Raw genomic sequence first — 22,742 nt, forward strand, 5'->3', positions numbered from 1 at the left:
ACAATTACTATAAAAGCTAGTTACAGTATTATGTTTTGGGAAACAATGCTATTTTTATAAGAGCATTAAAAAAAAGCCTTTTTTCTTATACTGTATAAATGAGGCTTTATGTACAGCTACCTACATTTTAAGGGGTCCTTGGCGTCAATAAGTTTGAAAACCACTGCTCTGGTCGTTCTCATCATGTCGTTTCCGTTTTGTTTCTTGACAAAAAATGTTCTTGCATAATAAACATAGGCGAATCATATAGCGGGTTTAGTCCAATCCCAAACTTTTCCTAGTTTTATTGGTTCAGTGTAAACAATAAGGTTCCAGCTGTTTCACCAGACATGTTAGTACAGTGTTGATCGACATTTCTTTAATGCAATCAAAAGAGATGCTGACTTATTGTCGCCTCTGATTGGTGGACGCGCCTTCAAGGGGCGGGGATTGGAAGTTGAATCCGAATCCAGCTGTGAATTGGTTCGCATGAGCGGATTCGTGCTATAGACCGTTTTGCCGACCGGGAGAATCATTGGAGACTTGTGTATTTTCGCAATAATGGACAAGACTTCAGCATAGAGAGCTCTCTTGCGCATCCTTTCAGCACGAGCTTAAGGTTTTCCTTTTCATATGCAGACAGAAAATCACTGCCTGCACCTTTAGAAAAGATTTCTGAAGGATTTTAATAATTGTCTGAGGATCTTGTCACTGTTGTGAATACTTTTGAGCATTAGATCTTGCGGTTATCTAATAGAAAAAGATAAAAACATTGAATTGTAACCTTTGTTGCATTACTTTTTAAGTGCGCGCACACGGAGAAAGCGAACGGAGCGCACAATTGGGGATTGGGAAGCAGTTTTGCAGGACTTGTTTTGTTTTTATCTGGTTGTTGGTCATCGAATTACAATGTTGAAATCTTGAGGCATGATGTCCAAGTCACTGAGATGCCCATAAACCTGCTTGCGCTGTAACTGCCACCTGGAAACTCAGCCTGCGAGCTCCAACTGATCCTATTCAATACCATCATTTGGACTGCTTTTGCAACAGAAATGATCATGCGATGAGTAAGCTCGATTTGGGCATATTTTCAGAAGCAATTACAGGTAAGAAAGCAACATTTAGAATATTTTACTCAATTATTGTTAAAGCGTAATCACGCTCATTTGCTTGTTCATTGTGTGGTGTGTAATCATTAAAAAGGTACTGCCAAGTTTTAAAGTAAGTATTTATTTAAAATGAAAATGATTTTTCTTAAATGAGATTTTTATTGTTTTTAATGAGATGACACCAAAGTACCATATCATATTGTTTAGGTGGCTTATTGTTTTTCCCCTCAGTACAGTTCCATCAATCATTACTGAATACCATTCTGTAAAATTGCAATAGTCTCAAAAGTCTTGCCTATTATAATTTTCTATTGTTCAAATGCACCGACCTTAATAAATAATAAATAAAAAATACAGTTATTCTAAATGCATTTTATTAAATATGATTTTATTTACAATCATGCAGGTTATATTAAATGGAAGTGTATGCTCTTTTACCATGGCTTTGGATTTTTAATATATTTTTTTCAACCATTTCATAATTGAGTAAAATCACATTTCTTTTTCTATTGTACAGCTAGTAATGCATGCATTGTCTCTCCTCAAGGGGGTGAATGATGGCTGAAGATGGAGGAAATATCTCCGAGGACCATCAGTTGAGGGAAGCAGAGGGTAGCTCCTCTCTTCCAAGGACTTTTATACGACTTAACGACCTGTCCGGTGGCGGGGAGCGCAGTGAGCTTGAGGCTGATGGAGGCGAAAGGCGGGAGAGCGCAGCCGGAGCAGCGGTGGAGGAGGCGTCCGCTAGCGGCGGGGAAGCCTTGCCCTATCCGTCTTTGGCACCGGTTGTGTTTTTCTACCTGAAGCAGACCACGCGTCCAAGGAGTTGGTGTCTGAAAATGGTTTGCAATCCATATCCTTTCAAACTCAAATGCACTTTGCCTCACCTGGATGACATACACCTGTTCAGGTAGGACGCGCTACGGTGAACGCCGCCGGGCGCTGTCTTAGGTTTGAAAACAACATATTCGACACACTATTAATAAATAATTCTGGCTTTATCATGTTGTCCTTTATAGTTAAATCTTTGATAAACACCTCCCAAACAAAGAGAAAATATATTTTTAAGTCCCCATTGTGCTGATAGTTCGAGAGCGACAAATTAAAGGGATTTAATTCCGCTTGTGGCGTGGAAGACAACACGATCCTGCAGAATATCAAAGTTTATGAGACTTGGCAAGCATGAATGTTACCTCAACACTCTCATAGCTAACTGTCTTAACGCAGTTGTGTGCGTTTGTATGACACACAAGCTGAGAAAAGTCATTTTATTTTATTAACTGGCCAACAAGGCATGGCTCTGAGGCAATTTTACATTACCTCTTTTATTAGCACTGATGAGTTAATTTATTTTCTTGGTGTCATGAATTTCTAGACCTAAGAATTGTGCACACAAAGTGCCTTTGGCTGTATATCATCAGAATTTACTACTAAACATCTTTCTTTGAGGCAAAATCATAGTATAAAGACATGTCTATGAATTGGTTAGGCCTATAGGTTTATCAGATGGCAGTGCCAACCCGATCTCATGGGAAAACATAATTTACGAGATGCCGATTTTGTACAATGTATTTCAAAAATGTAAAATTTTTATTAAAAAAGTAAGCATGAAGGTCCACCTCCAAACCCACCCCTAAAACTAACTGTCATTCATTCAGTGGTCATTCATACGAATTAGCCACCAATTTGGCAAAACGTAAAATAATTATGAATTGCCATGAAATTGTCTTGGAGCTGCCTAGAATTCAGCCCAAATTGTATTTGGCCTGTATCTTCAGGACAATAAGTCTGTTTCTTTTTACTTTTTAGAAGATCAGATGGATATTTCAAATGACTCCCTCTAGGAGTAATTTGAGAAGTCAATAGCAAAATATTCTTGATTTCTTAACTTTGTTATTAGTTAATTATTTAAGTGAATCCAATCAATCCTTGCTTGCCTTTCAGTAAGAGTGCCTAACAAGTGCTTTACATTAGTCCTAATGACTGTAATTCTTAGGGTTTTGTAAAAGCTCCCATTCCCTCAGCAGCGAGATGATTTCATTTAGTGTCTTAAGAGGCTTCCCTGTTTAGCTGCCAGTCATTTCGCAGAAAGAGGAGAAAACAGACCTGATTGCGAGCGTGTGAGGAAAGGGATGTGGTTCGCATGTGTGACTCAGAGGTGTGCACTTGCAGTATGACTGATTCTGGGTGTAGGTGATCTGTTTGGTTTTCGACGGACTCGCAGCAGCCTCGCCGAAGGAAAGAATGCTCTTTTGGATCGAACGAGCTGGCTGGACGTGATTGTGATGTCTGGGTTCAAATGCTTTGTTTTTCTTCAGTAGGAAATATGATGAGCCTTGTGGGCTCTGAAAAGCTGCCCAATCAAACACACTCATCTTTCCCCCATTCTTGTTTCTCAAACTCCTCACGCTCTTCCCCCATTAGACAAGCCCACATCCCTAAAAAATAAGCCATGCTTATGAAACACACTGCCACTGGGTGTGAGTGGGCCTCGTGGTTCTCCGGGCCTGATGGTCTGCTATTCCTCAGAGATAATAAAGCCAGCTCTTGCCCTCTCATTTCCATATTCTTAAATGCCACTGTTTCCACCGAGTTCCCGTTGTTCCAATGCACTCATGCGCTTAGGAAAAGACTGAGCCAAAAGGGATCCTATTAACTGTGGTCAAAAATATAGATGTGGAATTCCCTCTCCTTGAATCATCCTGCTGCACTGCTGCACACACAATCTGTTCAGCGTCCAGTCGAGATCAATGAACAGGCTGGCTGTTTATTTTGATTTTAAATAGCTATGAAACGGTGGTCAAGTAAAGTAATTATAATACAGCCAAATGTGATACTGTGCCTGCAGTACAGGAACAAATCAAAGCATTCAGTGACATTTGCATAAACGGGAGTGTCCTCCGTGTATCCTCTTGCGGATTTATGTGTCGAGACAATTCATCTCTCACAGTGCCATCTCATGTAATAATTCCTTGTACGGTAATTTCTGTTCTTAGATCATTATTGTGGCATGGAGTGGGGTCTGAATCTCTGGGACTCATTATTAGCGGGAAGCTTTTATTTATATGTATAGTCTTCATAGATGACCTTTAATACATCTCTGTAGCCATTACATAAAGGTCACTGTTTTTTAATAGTTTGTAAAGTATCTCAGATCGATCCTCTGTTCTTCTCACTGGAGCATGTAAATGTGTTTGTCCTATTTGAGAGTGTTTGGACAAACTCATTTTTGTACTTTTTCCACTTGGGATGTAAAACTAGAATTTTTATTCAAATTGATCGCTCAATCAGTTCATCAAAAAGTCTCTTTGTATTATTGATTTGCCAGTAATGAAGGAGTTTTCTAAGTCCTTGTGTGCCTTGTGTTTGCCATTAGTGAATGATTCTGCAGTCTTTGTGATTCATCATTCTGTGTTTGTATCCTGTCATTCATTAGATCTTTTTTCCCTTGAGTGTTACTCTAGCTTATTGAACCTTTGACTTGTCCTCCGTCATGGGGTTTTCTCTGGAACCTCCAGGATGTTATCTGTAGCGTCGACATTCTGGGAGAGTATGTGTGTACTTAATAATGCCTGTGTTTGTATGTGTGAGAGGGAGAGAGTTTAGGTGTTTGTGTGACTCAGAAGTTTGAAAGTTCACTTTTGAAAGTTGGGCTGCACAGTTGATTGCACTGAAATAGAAATAAAGGTAGAAATAAATGTAGTTCAGTTATTAAACTGATTTAATTATGTACATATCTAATTATAGAATTTGTGATTTAATTATATACATATTATATAGTCTGCATGTGAGGTTCTGCATTACTGTATTGTTTTCAAATTTGCATTTTTTTTTTTTTTTTTTTTTTTTAATATCTTTGACACTGCGAGTAATTATACAAATTTAATGCAAACAAAATTGTACCTTAAATCACTCTAAAAACTATTGTAAAAAGTAGACAGAGACGTTTCAAAATTAAAGTGAGTAAAACGAGATCTGAATCCACTTCCAGGTACAATGTGAATACAAAAGGAAAAAAAAATGTTTTGGTCTCAATTCTATTGCCAAAAGAAATGGTTGTTCTTCAAGGATGTTCACACTTTTACTCTTTGAAAAAACTAAACTCAGGCCTCTTTCAGTTGATTTGAATAGATTCCTTTTGCATTCACATTGTACCTTAAGTGGATTTAGATTTTTTTTTTTTCTCTACCTTCTAGCTTACCTTCTCCTTTCTTTTGTTTCTCTTTTTTTTCTGACTGTGTCTCAGTCCCATTTTCACCATAACTTGGATGACGTTAAAGCAGTCACAATTTGCAGAGAATTGAAAACACTTCCACCATGATATAAAATTCCGCAATGTGCACTTTGTAGTCTTTCAGTACAGTACTATATGTATTACTGTAAGGAGTATTTAATTTCCCGTTAATTGAACTGTTGAACATAGAAGACAATTTTGAAATGGCCAATTCCAATGTTTACAAGAGACAGAATGATGTGCCATAGTGATGCTATCAGTGAGATGCTCAGATTACTGATGCAGCTTTAGGAAGGAAAACCAAGTCTTCTGTTAGTCTTTAGTTTGTTCATTTGAAAACACTGATAAGCTACTGCATGCATTTCCAATTTTTCAGTAACAACTGCTATTAGGATTTTTAGTAACAGTTCTTGCTGAGTTACACTGTCATGGTTTGCATCAAAGTCATGTATTTAATAGCCTCTAACATTCAGATGTATCCTATGTATATAACACATCAGGGCACTAAAGAATGTAAATAATGCATAAATTGATGCAAATAATTCCAGAAGAAAAAGGGAGATTATTCACACTTATGAGACAATGACCTCAAGGTAACATATCTAAGATAACATATCTTCCAAGAACCACTGAACATCCTCATTATGGACTTAAACATCACAGAACTTTCTCTGCAACTGGCCAAAACACTACCATCTCCAACATGCTCCACTATCTTGATGCAAACCCACTCCACGGTAGCTATTTCGGTCTCCAGACCATCTTCAGATCTTAAAAACTAAGGTCAGTAGATAAGCGTGTGATAATGTATGTGCTTTGGGACTTTTTCAAGAAATGGTGACAAAAACGGTTTCTTCACTAAAAACCAAAGTAAAACACATATACCATGGGTGGGTTCATATTTAGCTTTGAACGCCTCATATCTCTCACTTGTGTCTTCCTGTGAATTATCATAATATTATTATAACATTATAACATTGTTATTATTATCATAACAGAGAACTCAAACCCAGTAAACTCCTGTGCTTCACCATTAGAGCTCATCTAAAAGCCTTCAGCTTGAGCAGACAGCAGACATCTTCTCAGGACATGGAGGAGATTTCAGTTTTGTAGCTGTCGGTCAGAGCACTGGCACTAGACGGATTCTAATCTGTTCTGATGTAAAATGTTAATGGAATATCATATAGCAATTATTGCGTCTCTCAATCTAACATGTTCATTTAGTGTTAGTAATTCTAAAACAAAAAAAACGTAATAAAACAATGTTAAGTTTAATAATATGGGGTGTTTCATCACGATAAGATCGGACTTCGATTCTCTTAGCCAGCGATACAAAATTTGCCAATATCTCAAAACATGCCGCAATACATTTTAATTAGATTCAGGGGCCTGTGATCAATATATTTCTATTACGATGTGCCTGTTTTACACAACTAGTTGTGATTTCCTTCCATTCTTCCTTCCTTACTTCCTTCCTCAGAACAAGCAACAGTTGTTGGCATATATGATATGTCTGTAAAAGAATAGAACATGAAGTGAGCTCTTATTTAATCAGCAGAAAATGATTCTCTGGGCATCCAGACAAAGCAGGCAGAAAATGGAGGGAAAACTTTGCAGACCAGCATATATGAGATATTAAAATTACTTTTTGTATTATAACCAAAGCTTTGAAATATGAGATTTTGTTGATCTTGAAAATAAATTATGTCATCAGCTAGCTCTATGGTAATATTCCTCTCCACGGTGTCACCGCGACTCTATTCTCTACCGCTGAGCACAGCCAGAACTCCCAGACCTGGAAACACGGGTGAAAAACATGCTGTGTGCATCCTTTTCACCTGCTATAGCAAATAACAGACTGCTCATTAGTTACCAAACAACTCCTGCATGTTGTCACAAATTTACATCGCTTGTTTGCCAAGTATGTGATTTACATCAGCTATATATATGTTTCAGGATGTGAAAGGGAGCATGCAAAAATGCTGTTCATTAGAAAATGATCCCTTCCTGAGAGTTGCTCTCTAATTTTTTACTCTCTAACTGTTTGTGTTACTGGCACGTCCTGCTACTGTCTGTTATGTACTTTTATAATATTGCCAATGTGCTTGGCTTGGCAGCATTCTGTTTCTTATGCATTGTTACTCCTGCTATAATTGGTGTTTTTGTTGCCAAATGCTCATACTGTTGATTTATGAAGACAGATTTTGACTCTGGAGGCAATCATTGCACTAACTATTGTCAATTAATCACAATTTAGCCCTCAATTCCTTCATTTGACAACCAGAAACTGAGCATAAACATAAAAAGCAGCTTAAGCTAGAGGGATGAAGCCAATTTTGCCATGCAGAAAATGGTCATTACTTTGTGTTCAATATTTCATAATTCCATTTTTTTTTTTTAAGGCCTCCCCCCATAACACATTTCAGGCTGAATCCCATATATGCCAAGTCTGTGAATTAATGTACAGTGGCTCATTACAGGGTCCTGTCAAAGCCAGACATCTATAAGCCCTCTATTTGAACAAAAAAGGAAGTTATAATTACAGCCAGACTGGTCTTTCCTTTAAATTAGTCCTCTATTACATGTCTAACTATCAGCTGAGAGACACTGGTGCTGTATGCTGTATCTAATAGCCTCAATATAGAACACTTTTGTTTGCCCATACAAAAGGTGCCGTTTGTTGTTTGGAAAATATGTTTGAACATTAGCTTTCCATATGAAGATAAGGTTAGATATTTGATCTCATGTTCTTGTATGAAAAATCAGAACCTTTTAAAATAATAAATATAAAAAAAAAAAAACAGACTGGTTTGCTCTATTTTACTGTATGTGGTAAAGTAGAATGATGGTTTGTTTGGGTTGTGCGTCTCTGAGCAATCAGTGCATTTGTATTTGTGTGCATTTCTGTGCTAACATTTGTATTTTTATGTGCATTTGTATAAGCTAAATTGTCACTTTTGATTCATTAAATGCATGCGCGTGAGACATTCTGGCCTTTTTTCTGAGAAGTCTTCGATATGTTACTCTGATAGTCTTGATTATAAATTAGTTTGAATTTGGTAAAAAAAAAAAAAAAAAAACTACTTTGGCATCATAAAATTGGCTATAACTTGATTCGTAGATGGTAAAATAGCGTATTTGTGCAAATATAGGGTGCCCAAAAAGAATATGCATGTGTATAGACTTGTTTACCCTGGTGGGTTTCTTCGTGGGCAGTTTCCTCCTCAATCAATATATCCGACTGCTTCATTTGGAATATTTACTCATAATTGACCGTAAATTTGACCTGAATTCACGCTAGAAAAAAAGAAAGAAAGGAGAACGAATGAATCAAGCTGAATTGGTTGTTTGACAAACACCCATTATTATCGAAATGTCAGACTCTTGGAAAGCGCTCTGTCTTTTGTGTTCTCCTTCTAGCGTGTGTATATATTTTTCTTCTATATTACCTTTTGTCACTGTTCTTGCTTGGCCGCCCCCTGCCAATCTTCAACCTCTCAACACTCTCTCTACCTCTCTCTTTCTCCCTGGGCTGTTCCGTGAGATGTCTGTAAGTTTATATAGGAATCAGTCCAGGATTTTCCTACCAGCTTTTTCTCATTAGAGAATTGGAGGAGACTGGAGAAGTTGAGGGGAATGGCATGAGGCAGGAGAGGTGGGGGAGGGAGAGAGAAAGAGAGAGAGAGGGAAACTGGGGAAAGTAGGGGTGAGATGTATGTTGGCCCACCTAACCGAATTCCCATACGGCCTCTGAAGCTCATTACCTCTACCACTTGTGTTTACTTTCCTTTAGTCTTATTACCAGTTAGATCTAGCCTTTCCTTTCCCTCTCACACATCCCCCTTCTTCTGCACGCTAAACCTAGCACATGAGATTTATTTCTGTTGCTTCATTTGTCATCAAAATATACAAAAATGGTGATTTTTATTGCTTTGAGGTACATTTGGTTATACACCTACAATATCAGCATACATGGGCTTAGATATCTATGGTCAAGAGGGCGGACTTGTTCCTTCTGTTCAGTGTTTTTCACTAAAGAGGCATTTTGATATGACTAATCCATTCTTACATATGTGTTTTGTTTTTGACTAATCCATTCTTACATATTTGTTCAATACAAAAATAACGACTTTATTCAACAATATCTTCTCTTCTGTGTCATTCTCTTACGCTGTTTACGTTTAACACTTCCAGGTTCTACGTCAGAACGCCTGCTCCGTATTGGCCGGCTTCTGCAGCATCACACGCATGCGTCGTGATGCTCACGTGAACAGCGTCGGCCAATAATGAATGACAAAAAGTATTCTTGACGCATCATAAAATTAAGGCTGAACCACTGTAGTCACATGGACTGTTTCAACTATGTCTTTAGTACCTTTCTGGACTTTGAAAGTGGTGGTTAAATTGCTGTCTATGGAGGAGTCAGAGAGCTCGAAGATGAACGAAGGTCTTACGGGTGTGGAACGACATGAGGGTGAGTAATTAATGACAGAATTTTAATTTTTGGGTGAACTAACCCTTTAATAACACTGTTAGATGTAATCTTTAGCCAATCTCAAATCTAATATTCGTTTTTCATACTGTATGTTATAATGTTGATGCCTAAATTCACTTTTCTTTTTAAATGATCGATTTTTAGCTTTTAGTGTTTTTGTTAGCTTTGTGATATACATACATTTTTATATATAATATATACGATTTTCCATTGTAGTATTTTTTAAAAAAGGCGTCTGAAATAATAAACTCAAAAAAAAAAAGTGCAATGTAGCATTGTCAAAAATATCGATTTTTCGATACTGAAATATCTGAAATGCTTCCAATTAGGGCTGCACGATTTGTCGCACAATACAAAAAATAACATTTAACTTAAATGCGATTATCGCTTAAACACGATTCTTAGTGCGATTATGAAATTGCAAAGGCTGCGATTATTTTTTTATTTTTTTAAATTTTATGCACAGCTTGTCAATGAAGTATGGCTCCAAATGGTAATCCATCTGAAAGCACTGCGAGTTTGAGTCGCTTATAAAGTACGTTTGAAAAAGCAACACACGTCAAACATCATTCCAGACATGAGAAGCATTTATTAACATCTTGTCCAACAAAAGACAACATTTAATAACATGGTTTTACTCCAAACTCACTTCATAATGACAGTTGAGCATCCTTCTGTGAGATGATGTGGCTTCTTACACAGAATAAGGTAGTCGTGTGTTTATTAGTCATGTTTAATCAATCAAGCGTTTCAATTTTCTGTTTATTCAGCTACAGCGATATGACGCGTTATCTTCTTCTGCGGCAGGGCATATTTGGAGTTTCTGTGCAAGAACGCCCTCTGGCTTTCAGATGGAGAAGCATTTACTACTAATCCGTACAGCTCTGACAAGCTGTGCATAAAATAATTGCAGCCTTTGCCAAATACTTTGAGGTTTAATCGTGATAAATCGTGCAGCCCTACTTCCAATACTCATTTTCCGCAGAATAGACACACAATACCAGCTGCGCTTTCTCGCTCCGACAGCAAAGTGACACACAAACCCGCCTCCCCTCATTCTCTCGTTTCATTTGCTCCAGATGAATATTGTTGGTGTTACAGCGCTTGAATTTCGGCATGGGATTGCGTGCATTGCACATAATTTTACTTATTCCCGCAGATTTTGTTCTTGTACCCAATGTGTGTGCACATAAAGTTGCCTCTCAGTACTAAATAGTTCTTTTTCACTGCTTATCGCACTTGAACAGTCAAACACACAGAAAATAATGTCAAAATGCCGGTCTCACGCAAACACAATCAGTTATGTTTTAAGTGAATGTAAACAGTTGAGAAAGAAAACGCACATGGATCAATGCGTCAGGACTTAAAGTGACTTAAGTACCTGCTGCCAAATTATGAGATAATGTTAAGCCCTGACATTATATAAAATGTATCACATCTTACTTGGCAAAATCATGGTGAACAAATCAGTGCATCCCTATTTTAAATACTTATAAATGAAAAGTAATTCCTTGACGGCCATGAATAAGCCAGTAAAAATAATACAAATCAAATATTTCTACCTCTTGTTTCTGATTGGGATTTTCATGAAAAGTTGATAAAATAGCAGGTACCACCCAGTCCAGTGTTTACTTGTGTGAGGGTATTTGCGCTATGTGACTTGTCAAGAGGTGAGGCATGCCCGATTGCTTTTGTTGTACCCGTCTGGGATGTCTGGCCTTGAGAATCCCCTTTTTTGGACATGCTTGGCTGGAGGGGTGTGTCGCAGGTGGCAGTGATAGACCCCAGGACTGACCCGCACGCTTATCAGTAGTGTCCTCCCCTCATGGCCACACTTAGAGGCCCCTCAACCCACCCAGTGTCATCACAATCCCAGTCACGATGCTCAACCTAGTGTCTGGGCAAAGAAAAAAGAGATTTCTTACTGTAGATAAAACCTCTTAGGTTAAAAATATCTCTAAAGCAGAAAGTGTTGTTATATAAAGCTGGGATGGTATGTAGTTACGGGCACATTTTGAATTTCTTCCCTGAGAGAGATTAAAAACATCTGCTTATATGTTTAATGCACATTTGACCCAAAAGAAAAGGACTAAAGAAAAGGAAAACCACTTTCCTACACCATCCAGTCCAGTGAAACTGATGTGACTTGGTTAAAAGGAATCCCGTTGTGCTCTAATAATTATTGTCCTGAACTTGTCCAAGCAATCCCCTGCAGCACGTGTAATTAAAAATGGCTTCCAGGCGGCACACCTCAATATTCACTCGCTGTATTGCTGCCAACACCTGAAAAGTGAGTAAAGGGGGTGGAAGCCTGGGGAAACCTTCCCAGAATTCCACCGTTGTACAGTAATTACAGTGTAAAGCTTCATTGACTTTTATTGGGATCCATCTTGCCCTTGCCGTTGCTAACAATAAGACAACTTATCTGAGGGAAGTCTCTGTGTCTCGCAGCCCTGCTGCTGCTGCTTCCTGTAGTTGATGAAAAGCCACAGTGACATTTACAGCTTCCAAACCATTATAGCCTAATAGCCGTAGGTGATGCCGTCCACACTGGCAACAAATAAGCTGAGCGAATTCGGGAGCTACTATGTTACGTTTGAATGTCATGCCATCACCTGAACAGCACTGTGTGGTAATGCGAGCGACAGAGGGAGAACTATAAAAGGGGAAACTTTAACCTTTTACTGCTGCGAACGGGAGGATGTTAGTCCTGTAGATTTGGCAATTATGACAAGACAAACCGGCCACAAACAGAGGTGGCCTGTTGTCTCCGTGTGGCTGTCACAAAGAACCAGGCTGCTCGCTGTTCAACGCCCTTGGTTGGGATTTCAAAACATGGAATTCACTCGCATGGAATATTCATCTTGGGTTTTATAGTTTATTCGGTGCAGATTTTTCCACCTTTTGGTTTTGATCTGTTGCATTTAGTTCAAGGATATCTTAAGCAATCATCTTTCCCTTAAGGCCTCGCACACAGAAAATGAACAAGGCTGTCTGTAATCTGGCCTAGATTAGGCATCGCAGTCAGGCTTCCCCCACGAAACGTTTGACTTTTTATACGGTTTCATTTTTCGACGCCCCTTTCCTCACTTCTAGCCCCCCCGTGTTTTATTGGAAATTCATTGTGGGGTTGTAATTTTGTTAGTTGGAGTTGTTTTGGACCTCTGGGAGTGTGTTTTAATGTTCACTTCTTTACATTAGGCAGGAGATACAGGGGATAGATATTGCCTGTGTGTGTTTTTCCTGATAGAGCTGTCTTGTGTGTACGTGTTGCTGTCACACTGAGTCAGGGGGAGTGGGGGAGACACAGACCTCGTGGTTTTCGTGTCTCTTGTTAACATTTTTTGTTCAGGATTTCCTACAAGATGTGGCTACAAAAACAGTTCCAGACCCCCTCCACATCTCCCACTTGCTCCCTCCCTCTCTCAGAAGACAAAAAGACAGAAAAAAAAGAAAAAGAGAAATCTGCTTTTAATTTAAATGCAAGCAGCAATACAGTAGAGTCCTCCAGGTCCTAAAGTCCTCCTTCACTGTAAAAACAGATACTGTATTGAATACAGAACATGAATGCAGTAAACAAACAAACAAACAAACAAAAAAAGCACCACTTTAAAACAGAGTAGGGTTATATTATATTATATTATATCATATTATATTATATTATATTATATTTAAATGGGGATTTCAGAGCAGTTCTGTGTTCATATACATTATTTATATACTATAGTTTTTATAGTATATTTTGAATTAGATTTTATTTTTATATTTTCAGTTTTTATTCATTTTAGTAATTTGTGCTTTTGTCATTTTTTTTTATTTTATTTTTTTTTATTTAAACTTATTTTATTCCAGTTAGTTGCCAAGGCAATATTAAAATACACAACAACAATTGCCCCCCTTTCAATTCATAATAATATCTGACAGGTCAGTTATATATTGAATAATTCAGTAATAGCATTCCTGGTGTTATTTGTGAAGCCTGTACAACCATTAGAGGATCCATGAATGAGATGTAAAAGTGCAGTCACATTTAATTGCGTTTGGCGAATTTTTGCTGGTCAAAATCCTGTCATTTCAATATGAAATCCACACAATCGTAAATTTCACATTTCCCCACACAGATTTCGCAACAAGTAGGTCACATGGATTGACCAACAGAAGGCTGCTTGGTTTTAAAGTGTAGGAGTATAAGAAGCCGAGGAATTAGTAAAAGTCCATAGGTTGTGAGTGCGGATAATGAAGAAGTGTAAAACAAGGTAATGCTAAAGTGAAAAGTGGGCTGTGTGTTGAAACAAAGGCAAAGGTTGTGTGTTCGATGAGTTCCTCTTGAATTGTGTCGGTCGTGTTGTGGGGTGGTGGGTGGGTGAGGTACAACAGAGCCTTTAGAGGGTATCGTATTTTACTACCGCCATCAAACCCAACCTGTCCTAATGATATTAACTTGATATGTGTCCTCTTACATCCTTGTCCTTGTGAATCATCCATAACATCAAGGCCTTCAGAGGTTACAGCTACTGAGATGTACAGTGACATCTTCAATATTTTGAGCGCTAAATCATGCATGTATGGGGAGCGTTCTTTGATACTTTAAAACAAGCAAACAGCCTGTCAGAGGAGATGAAAAAGGCCACAGTCTTGGAGTGTTGTACTCACACTGTCTCATGGGAAGCAAATGAGTGCCTTGGCCTCAGACTCGCTCACACCACATCATTTATCTTGTCCTGTGGAGTGTAATCATCGGAGTGCTGCGCAGTCGCTCGGGCGGTCTGTGTCCGGGGAACACCCCAGGGGGGCTCCCGCCTCGGAGCTGTCCTCACTGGTGGATATGCTGACCTGGAAGAGAGCCGAGACATTGTGGCAGTCTGATCGGTAATGATACATGGTGAGGAAGAAGTGAAATTATAAAATTAGTTGCAGCCCAATATGTGATGTCATTTGCCAAACTTTGGTAATCAAATAATGTGTCTGGTACATGCCATAGCTACACTGTAATGCTAGAAAAAGGCATGTTTTCCCATTGATGGTTATTCAAAAGTAACTGCATATTCTGCCTTTTTTTAAACAACAGAATAATGAATAGCATACTAGCATGCTACTCTTTCAATTTCTGCCATATAAAGATATGGCAGAATTAGTAAGTACAGTATGCAGTGTGGTTATTAAAACAATTAAAAAATAATTTTTGTTTATTAAAATGCTGAAATAAAATAGAAATATGATATAGTGTAATATATAAATGTACATTGCAAACGTAAAAAAAAATAAAATTAGAAATGTTGCTTTGGCAACTTACTGAAATAAAAGTTTTACCAAAATTATTAAAACATAAACTGAAATAAAAATAAATAAAAGCTTACTTAAATGCCCTAATTGAACGAAGGCCTAATCCTGGCTTATTCTAAGCTCTGTCTGTGAAACCGGGCCTTTGTATGGTAGTATGCTATTCTGATTTAGGCCTAGTGCCCATAATGCAAAGATCCTATCTCCTTTGGTACCCGTTTGCAGTGCCTAATGAAAAATGTAGCTTGCTATCATATCTTGTTCTATCTAACAAAATGGCCTTTTATAACCAGTTAGCACCAAGCGTGCCACACAAGTCCTGAAAAGTGAAGCCAAAGCGCATTGATCACCCCTAGGTGGTTGGTCCCAGAATAGGTCATAAACCCCGTCCTCTCCATGTAATTTAAAGGGACGTGAGACAAACTAAACAATTAAATTACACTTCAAATAATTTTTTTTCACAAAGATTGTTTCTGTCACTTTATGTAGATTTTAATCATGATGATCGTTCGAGTGTTCGTTTTTTTAAAATAAGTTTGGATTTAGTTAGTTATTTGATGCTATAAAACGGGGGTGTGATGTCATGATTGACAGCTGTGATTGACAGCTTCTCTAAGCGAAGTAGTCACTGAGGGACCAACAGACTTTTTTGGGGATTTTCGGGGGAAATTGGAGCTTTAACTTGAATTTCTACATTTCCATAACTGTTTATTTCACACCTACATAACGAGTTGTTCTGCAGTAAACTGTACTAAACGATTCTGCGGGAGTGTAGGCGGGGCCTTGATAGCGCACGACTCCACCTCATGCTCACTACTGCGCAGAATCGGGTCCCGAGTTCACTATTGCGTAGACTCCGGTCCCGAATCAGCACAAGATGTCAGCGCCAAATTGGGACATTGGCGGCTTTACTTTTCTACAATGGAAGAGAGTGGAGGTGTGTCATCCATGTATATATATTTTTTTACAGTCTATGGTTAGCACTATGCTAAGCTAATGGGCTAAGCTGTTGGCTTACTAATTGAAGACTGATTAAAAACAAAGAAAAGAATGTGCCTTTTCCACAACATTATATGCATAAATTTAAATTATAATAACATTTTACATTTAATTTATATTGATAATTGTAGAGCACTCATAAAAAGTTGTTTTAGTAACTGTAATTGCTTTGAGGTCAATGCTAACGGATGGGAATGCTAAAGGATAGCTTTCTTTAGAGCTGAGTCCGAAATCGCCCCCCTAAACACATATATAGTTCACTATTTGAGGGGATAGCAATTTGTTCTGATGTCCAAAACCATAGTGGACATTATCAAGTGCACTCATTCAGTACCTCGATAATGAGTGTACAACTGATGTATGCTGTTAGCCGCTAGAGAATACCCATTCGCTATGAGCTTTTCACCAAATTAAATTGTGCCTCGCCAGAAGATGCCATCAGCAACACTTCCGGTGCACTCAGTGTCTAAATTTGCTCACTTGTTTTCATTCACTCATTCAGTGGACTATATTAGTGGAGTAATGGAGGGAATAATGAATGGCGGTTATAGGGGGCTATTCCATTATTTTCATGATCAGTTATCAATTTTATCAATTAGTTATAGCAGCCCTACCTCACATGCCTCACAGGACAAGAAGGTTCCAGCATCCCATGCACATAAAAGAAATCTGCAATTCAGATTCAGCCCATGTGACACACCCCTTCTCTAGCCATATAAATCCTACAAAGACAAATCGATGGCTGAGCAGCTTTTCAAGTGTCTAGAGTTTAAGATGACTCGCTAAATAAATCATATTCTCTTTAATGTGCATTACCACAGTTTAATTGCTATGCTCATTTTGTTTAGTGGTTAGGAGGGCTGTGGGCTTTCCAGAATAATGATGGCTCATTGGAGAACTGCCCCTAATAGTCGTGGGCAAAATCGTGGTAAACAATAATCATATCACCTATCTCCACTTTGGTAGCATCTTTTGTAAATGATGGTTGACAAAGTGCACAGTTAATTACTTGCTGAAAAGTGCAGTGGAAAACAAGTGCTTGTACAAAGCATGCCTGTGAATTATTTAGCTAACAGCCAGTTCCCTTTAGGAGATCTGGACACACAATGAGCAGGGCAATAGATTGTACACTTGGCAGCATCTTTAGGCATTGCATTAGGCATATGGTGTTTACATTTTTTTTTTTTTAGCAGGGTGACCGAGGTATGGAGGAGGGGTTTAAATTAATTTTCTTTAATTTTAAATGTAATTTTATTCATTTTAAATGAGTGTTTTATTTTATTTTATTTTATTTTATTTTATTTTTTTCGCTCCTGATCTCCAGATCTACCCCCACTCTGGCTGTGAGCTCATCTGACCTGATGGGAAGTCATTTATGTAATGATAAGTGCTCACAAAAGATTCCAGCTTTCAGAGGAGAATGTCCTCCTGAACGGCGGCCAATTACTATGCATCAGCTCCCTAGAATTCCCGCTCTTCCCTCTTTATCTCTTTTTTTTTTTTTTCTCTTTCCCTACCCGTATTTATGATTTAAGCCACTCGGACTGTTCAGGCTGAGTACAGCAAAGGGCACCTAGCAGAAATATTGTAATGTTGTTCTTTACAAATTGCATCTTTTCTTTTTAAAGTTTTAAAAAATCAGTTAGTGGACCAAAATGATAGGTCGGAGCCCTCATAATATCAGCGCAGTAACTTTCTAAACATAATTTTGTTTCCTGACAGCCTGATTAAAACCTATGCACCCCGACTCCTTGAAGTAGCATTGCAGTAGGGCAGTCTGATTGGAGCTTGCAATTTTCACAAGTGCTTTTCAGTTTTGTGCAATATGCATGAGGCAGTCGGTGAACAGACCGTGGGCACTCTATGGGCGTGCCGTCTGAGACTGCAACTACAATAGATAGATTTTGGACTTCAAAAACAGCTTAGCTGTTATGTCAGTGACACCATGAAGCCTGTGACCAATATAGATACTGTGTGTATATTAACTAAACATCATTCTCAATCAGTTCTCGCCCAATTTTCTCAGTTTAACCTCCCTCTCTCTTGTTTTTACAGAGTTTTGTGGTATGCTCTTATGTTCCCTAGCCAGAGTTGTCATGGAGATCTATTTTCCATTTTTTAAACTGCTTCTTACCTCTGGTTTTATTTTCCCTCAATCTCTCTCGCTTCTCTTTCTTTGCTTTTTTCTACCTTTCATGATTTCTTTCCTCCATGTGTTGGTTGCCATGGTTTCCCTCACGGAGCGTAGTTGAGGTGTGTAAGCCCGCCCATGCCTTTAGTTTTCATTGTGCTGTCAATCAGCCTGACATCTCTATTGACAATCTCAGCTTGACAAAACACCAGGAAAGAATTTTGGCTTGAGGAATTCATACAAATAATGTCCACGTTTAAAGCTCTGGACTGTTTCACTCTTAGGACTTTTATTGCATTTAAAGCCCACGCTAGACAGTATTCTGGTTGTTCTTTGTTTCAGTTGTTTAGTTGCTTGACTTTTGGTGAGCCAGAAGGATTTGTTCTTTTCCTTTGTTCGTTTTTTCATTTCTCTACAAGGTTGTATTCACATGTAGGCTGTGAAAAAAAAATGTCAAAAAATAACACAGTTCATTGAATGCTTATTTATGTGTTTGTATATATTACAATTCAATAGTTTGGGGTCAGCAAGATTATTATTATTTTAAAGAAATGAATACTTTTATTTGGCAAGAATGGATTAAATTGATCAAAAGTGACAGTAAAGAAATTTATAATGTTACAAATGATTTCTATTTTAAATAAATACTTTTCTTTTGAACTTTCTATTCATCACAACTGTTTTCAACATTGATAGTAATAAGGAGTGTTTCTTGAGCAGCAATTTAGAATAATTTCTGATGGATCACGTGACACTAAAGACTGGAATAATGATGCTGAAAATTCAGCTTTGCCATCACAGGAATAAATTGCATTTTAAAATGTTCTTTTAAATTGTAATGTTTCACAATAGTACTGTTTTTACTGTATTTTTTGATCAAATGCAGACTTGGTGAGCATAAGAGACTTCTTTCATAAACATAAAAAAAAAAATCTTTCTAACCTCAAACTTTTGAGTGGTTATTTATACAATTTATGAAAATTTCAGTTGATTTGTGCACTAAAAGAATGAATCAAAATTATGTAAAAATGACAAACTTGGGTGCAAAGTTGGACCTGCCACTGCAAAGACAGAAATTGTATATGTCATGCAAATTACCTGGTGTTTTTTGGCTGTGCTTTGAAAGCTCAAGGTCAAAAGTCAAATTGGAAACTTTTGGAACTTTGAGTACCTGTAGATGACACTTTGTTCAGAGTTCCATGATTGGGTGATGCTGACATGACTCATGTGAAAGGGTCTTCAGTTACATTTACAATCCCGATATCTCTTGAACACTCAAGAAGACCTGTGCATAATAAACTGAAATAGAAAAGGTTGACTTCTTTTCAGAAGCTCCTCCATTTACTTCACTCTTATTCATTTTTAAACCTTGAGAAAAGTCAAGGACTGAAATTGAAGCTGTGTATCTCTACTTTGAGATCTATGCAGAATGGCTTTTCCCAATGAATGGCACACTTGTCTTTGGCTTCCTTTGCTTTTGTGACACATTAAGGCAGATACACTGCAAGGAAGTCTGAGAGCACGGACAGGTGCTAATGTGACCTATGAGACTGTGAGATGATGACAGGTGAAGACAATGCCTCACAGACACACCTCAAAGCACTATTATCCAGTCTGACAGGAAGTCAGGTGCACGTGTCCACGTGAAGTTAGGGTTTCCTTCTCCTGTAAAAAAGCTTATGTGTTTTTGATGGAGAGAGCCTAGAACTTCACGATTAATTGTTAAAAGATTGTGATCTCAAATAATCTTGTGAATCTTGTGAATTCAAACAACAATCTATTGAACATTTGACAAAATCACACCGGAACATTCAAATCCGCGCCGGCCATGCTGCTGACCCAGTGAAAGCAGTTGTCATGTATAGGTATGAAACTGCTTCACAAACAGTCTTTTCAACCACACAGAATTGTTATTTCTGTGTTACAAATATTCATATTATCACAGAAATCTGGGATAAAAGTTTATAATTTGGATATAAACACTGATGTCTATGGAAGCGATTAAAATAGAGTAAATTGCCTTTTGAAAGTAACATGGCGCTTCAAATAACAATTGTATCATTTATATCGTTACACCACCAGGTGTTGACAAGTGACTGTTAAAAAAATGTATTTGTCATTGAATCATTCATTTAGATTCTTCAAAAAACGCTGATTCATCCAGTAATGAAACAAGTTAAGTCTTATAGGGTTAGTTCACCAAAAAATGACAATTCTGTCATCATTTACTCACCCTCATGTCGTTCCAAACCCATAAGACTTTCGTTTATCTTCGGAGCACAAATGAAGATATTTTTAATTAAATCTGAACGATTTCTGTCTCTCCATTGACAGCTATGCAACTACCACTTTGATGCTTCAAAAAGTTTATAAAGAGATTGTAAAACTAATCCATGTGAATTGAGTGATTTAGTCCAAATTTTCTGAAGAGACTCAATTGCTTTATATGCTGAACATATTTAATTTAAGCTTTTTTTTTTTCCACTTATAAACATTCATCAACTCACACATCAGTTATGGTAAACAGAAGCTAAAGCATTTTTGCTTGACGTGTGAGAACCAATGAGGCTCATTCTCGTGTTACACAGCACATTTGAGCTTCCCCAAAAGGTTTGTTCTCATGCGTCAAGCAAGTTCGGTTGAGCATCTGATTATGTTCTCTGATCAATGTTTATATGTAAATAAAAGCCTAAATTCAATCTACTCATCATATAAAGTGATTGTCTCTTCAGAAAATTTGGACTAATCTGCTCAATTCATATGGATTAGTTTTAGGATGTCTTTATGAACGTTTTGAAGCGTCAAAGTGGTAGTTGCGTAGCTGTCAATGGAGGGACAGAAATCAATCAGATTTCATTAAAAATATCTTCATTTGTGTTCCGAGGAGGAACGAAAGTCTTAAGGGTTTGGAACGACATGTGGGTGATTAAATGATGAGTTATGTAACATTATGTATGTTTTTGCAGGCCCTTGATGGAGAGATTTTAGTTCTCATCGATGAGTGTGTGTACACACAGTTAAATGTGCCAGAACCCCAGTGCAACAGAAGATGAGAAGCTTTGTGTGTTTGTAGGTTTCTCGCTCCCATTTATTGAATGGGAGCAGTGACAATAAAGGTTGTGGCAGCAGATGCCTCAGCATAAATTTCAGTCTGAGGAAGAAAAGATTAAAGCACTCGGGGGGAGATACATGTTTAAGAGAGAATGATGAATAATGCCGCGGATGTGCTCTTCCCCCTTCTTTTTTTAGCAAAGAATTTATCTCTTCAAAAGCTGAGTATGATCCTAAATAAGTAAGTGCAGATGATGTTGTTTTTTTTTTTTTTTTTTTGCTAATTTGTGGCATAATGCAGATGGTAAATGGCAAATGTATTAAATAGCCATGGTAAAATGTTTTCATTGAAACTAAGAGAACTGCAGTCTTATTGGTAGCTGAAAAAAAAAAAATCAAAGTAACCAAAATATTTAATAAACGGATACTTGAGGCCAGCTATTTGTTCAATTTTATGAATGGCATGTGTTCGGATTCTGGCTCAAAATTTCAATGGCTCAAAAGTCATAACCTCGTAACAATGTGAAGGAATGCTATTCTGTAGACACAGAGAATACTGTCTGAAATCTGCTGGCAGATGGCCATTCCACCTTAAAGTCAGCATGAAATGGAAGTTCTGATGGTCTTTTCTTCCATATGGTGATGTATATCAGAGTGAAATGGCTTCTTAAAAAAAAAAAAAAAGTAGGGTGGAACTTTTCACTGTCCATTGGGAATTGTATGGATCGACAGTTAAAAGTGACAGTTTATCCTGCCTCTATCTCTCACAATTTGGCTTTATATCTCACAGTTCACCCTTCGCTGGGAGTTTGATTGACAGGCGATCTGACCAATCATATCGCCAAATCTGCCATTTATGTCCGACAAAGCAGACCGGAAAGAGTAGATTAATGTCAGTGGACTTGAACTTGAAAAAGATGTGTATTGACATCTTTTCGCGGTTGAAACAACATTCCTTCTGATGTTCATTCGTGTTTATTTGGCACTATAGTAGGAAGAGATAACCAGTTCACATGCTGCTTGAACTGAGGTGCTACAGCGATCTGTCACCACACAATAAAGAGTCACAAAACGGTATTTATTGTTTGAATTCCTTAAATGACAACTTGAAAGCTGAGACTTAAAAGTAACCTGCTCTGTCTTGTCTGTCGGCACATTGTCAGTGTCCTCTTAGTTCCGCGATGTATTTTTCACTGCGTGAGAACATGGTGTGGTGTGAGAGTGTCATGGCTTGTTGGACATAGTAACAGTAACTAAGGGAGGCAGGTCTTTGCGAAAGGTCAATTGCGACTTTATTTTACCTATTTGACACTTTAAGTCGCAGTTATGAGATATAAAGTTGTAAGTCACAATTACCTTTTTATTTATTTTTTTTGATAGAAAGGGGCATCCATAGAAATCCATCTCAGCAGTTCTCAGCTTTTTCATTCTGAGGGGAGAAGCTGGTGTTCTTAGCCCGAGGCC

At 37.8% G+C, this 22,742-nt stretch overlaps 1 protein-coding gene across 15 annotated transcripts in view; it reads left to right on the forward strand.

Moving 5' to 3' along the window:
- The first annotated feature begins 463 nt into the window (after positions 1–463).
- The window catches only part of cacna1g (calcium channel, voltage-dependent, T type, alpha 1G subunit), a 232,683-nt gene continuing 210,404 nt past the window's right edge, over positions 464–22,742 (forward strand). For 11 of the 15 annotated variants that reach the window (XM_051914038.1, XM_051914039.1, XM_051914037.1 and 8 more), the window contains exons 1-2: positions 466–1,085; positions 1,636–1,940. In XM_051914038.1, coding sequence (XP_051769998.1) covers positions 1,643–1,940 — 298 coding nt within the window. In that variant the 5' untranslated portion in view covers positions 466–1,085; positions 1,636–1,642. Of the gene's footprint in view, positions 1,086–1,635; positions 1,941–22,742 lie in introns of all 15 variants that reach the window. The other 4 variants (XM_051914048.1, XM_051914050.1, XM_051914047.1 and 1 more) reach the window with 1 other exon arrangement.

This window comes from Ctenopharyngodon idella, chromosome 12 (assembly GCF_019924925.1).
Source record: "Ctenopharyngodon idella isolate HZGC_01 chromosome 12, HZGC01, whole genome shotgun sequence".
NCBI classification, from domain to species: Eukaryota; Metazoa; Chordata; class Actinopteri; order Cypriniformes; family Xenocyprididae; genus Ctenopharyngodon; species Ctenopharyngodon idella.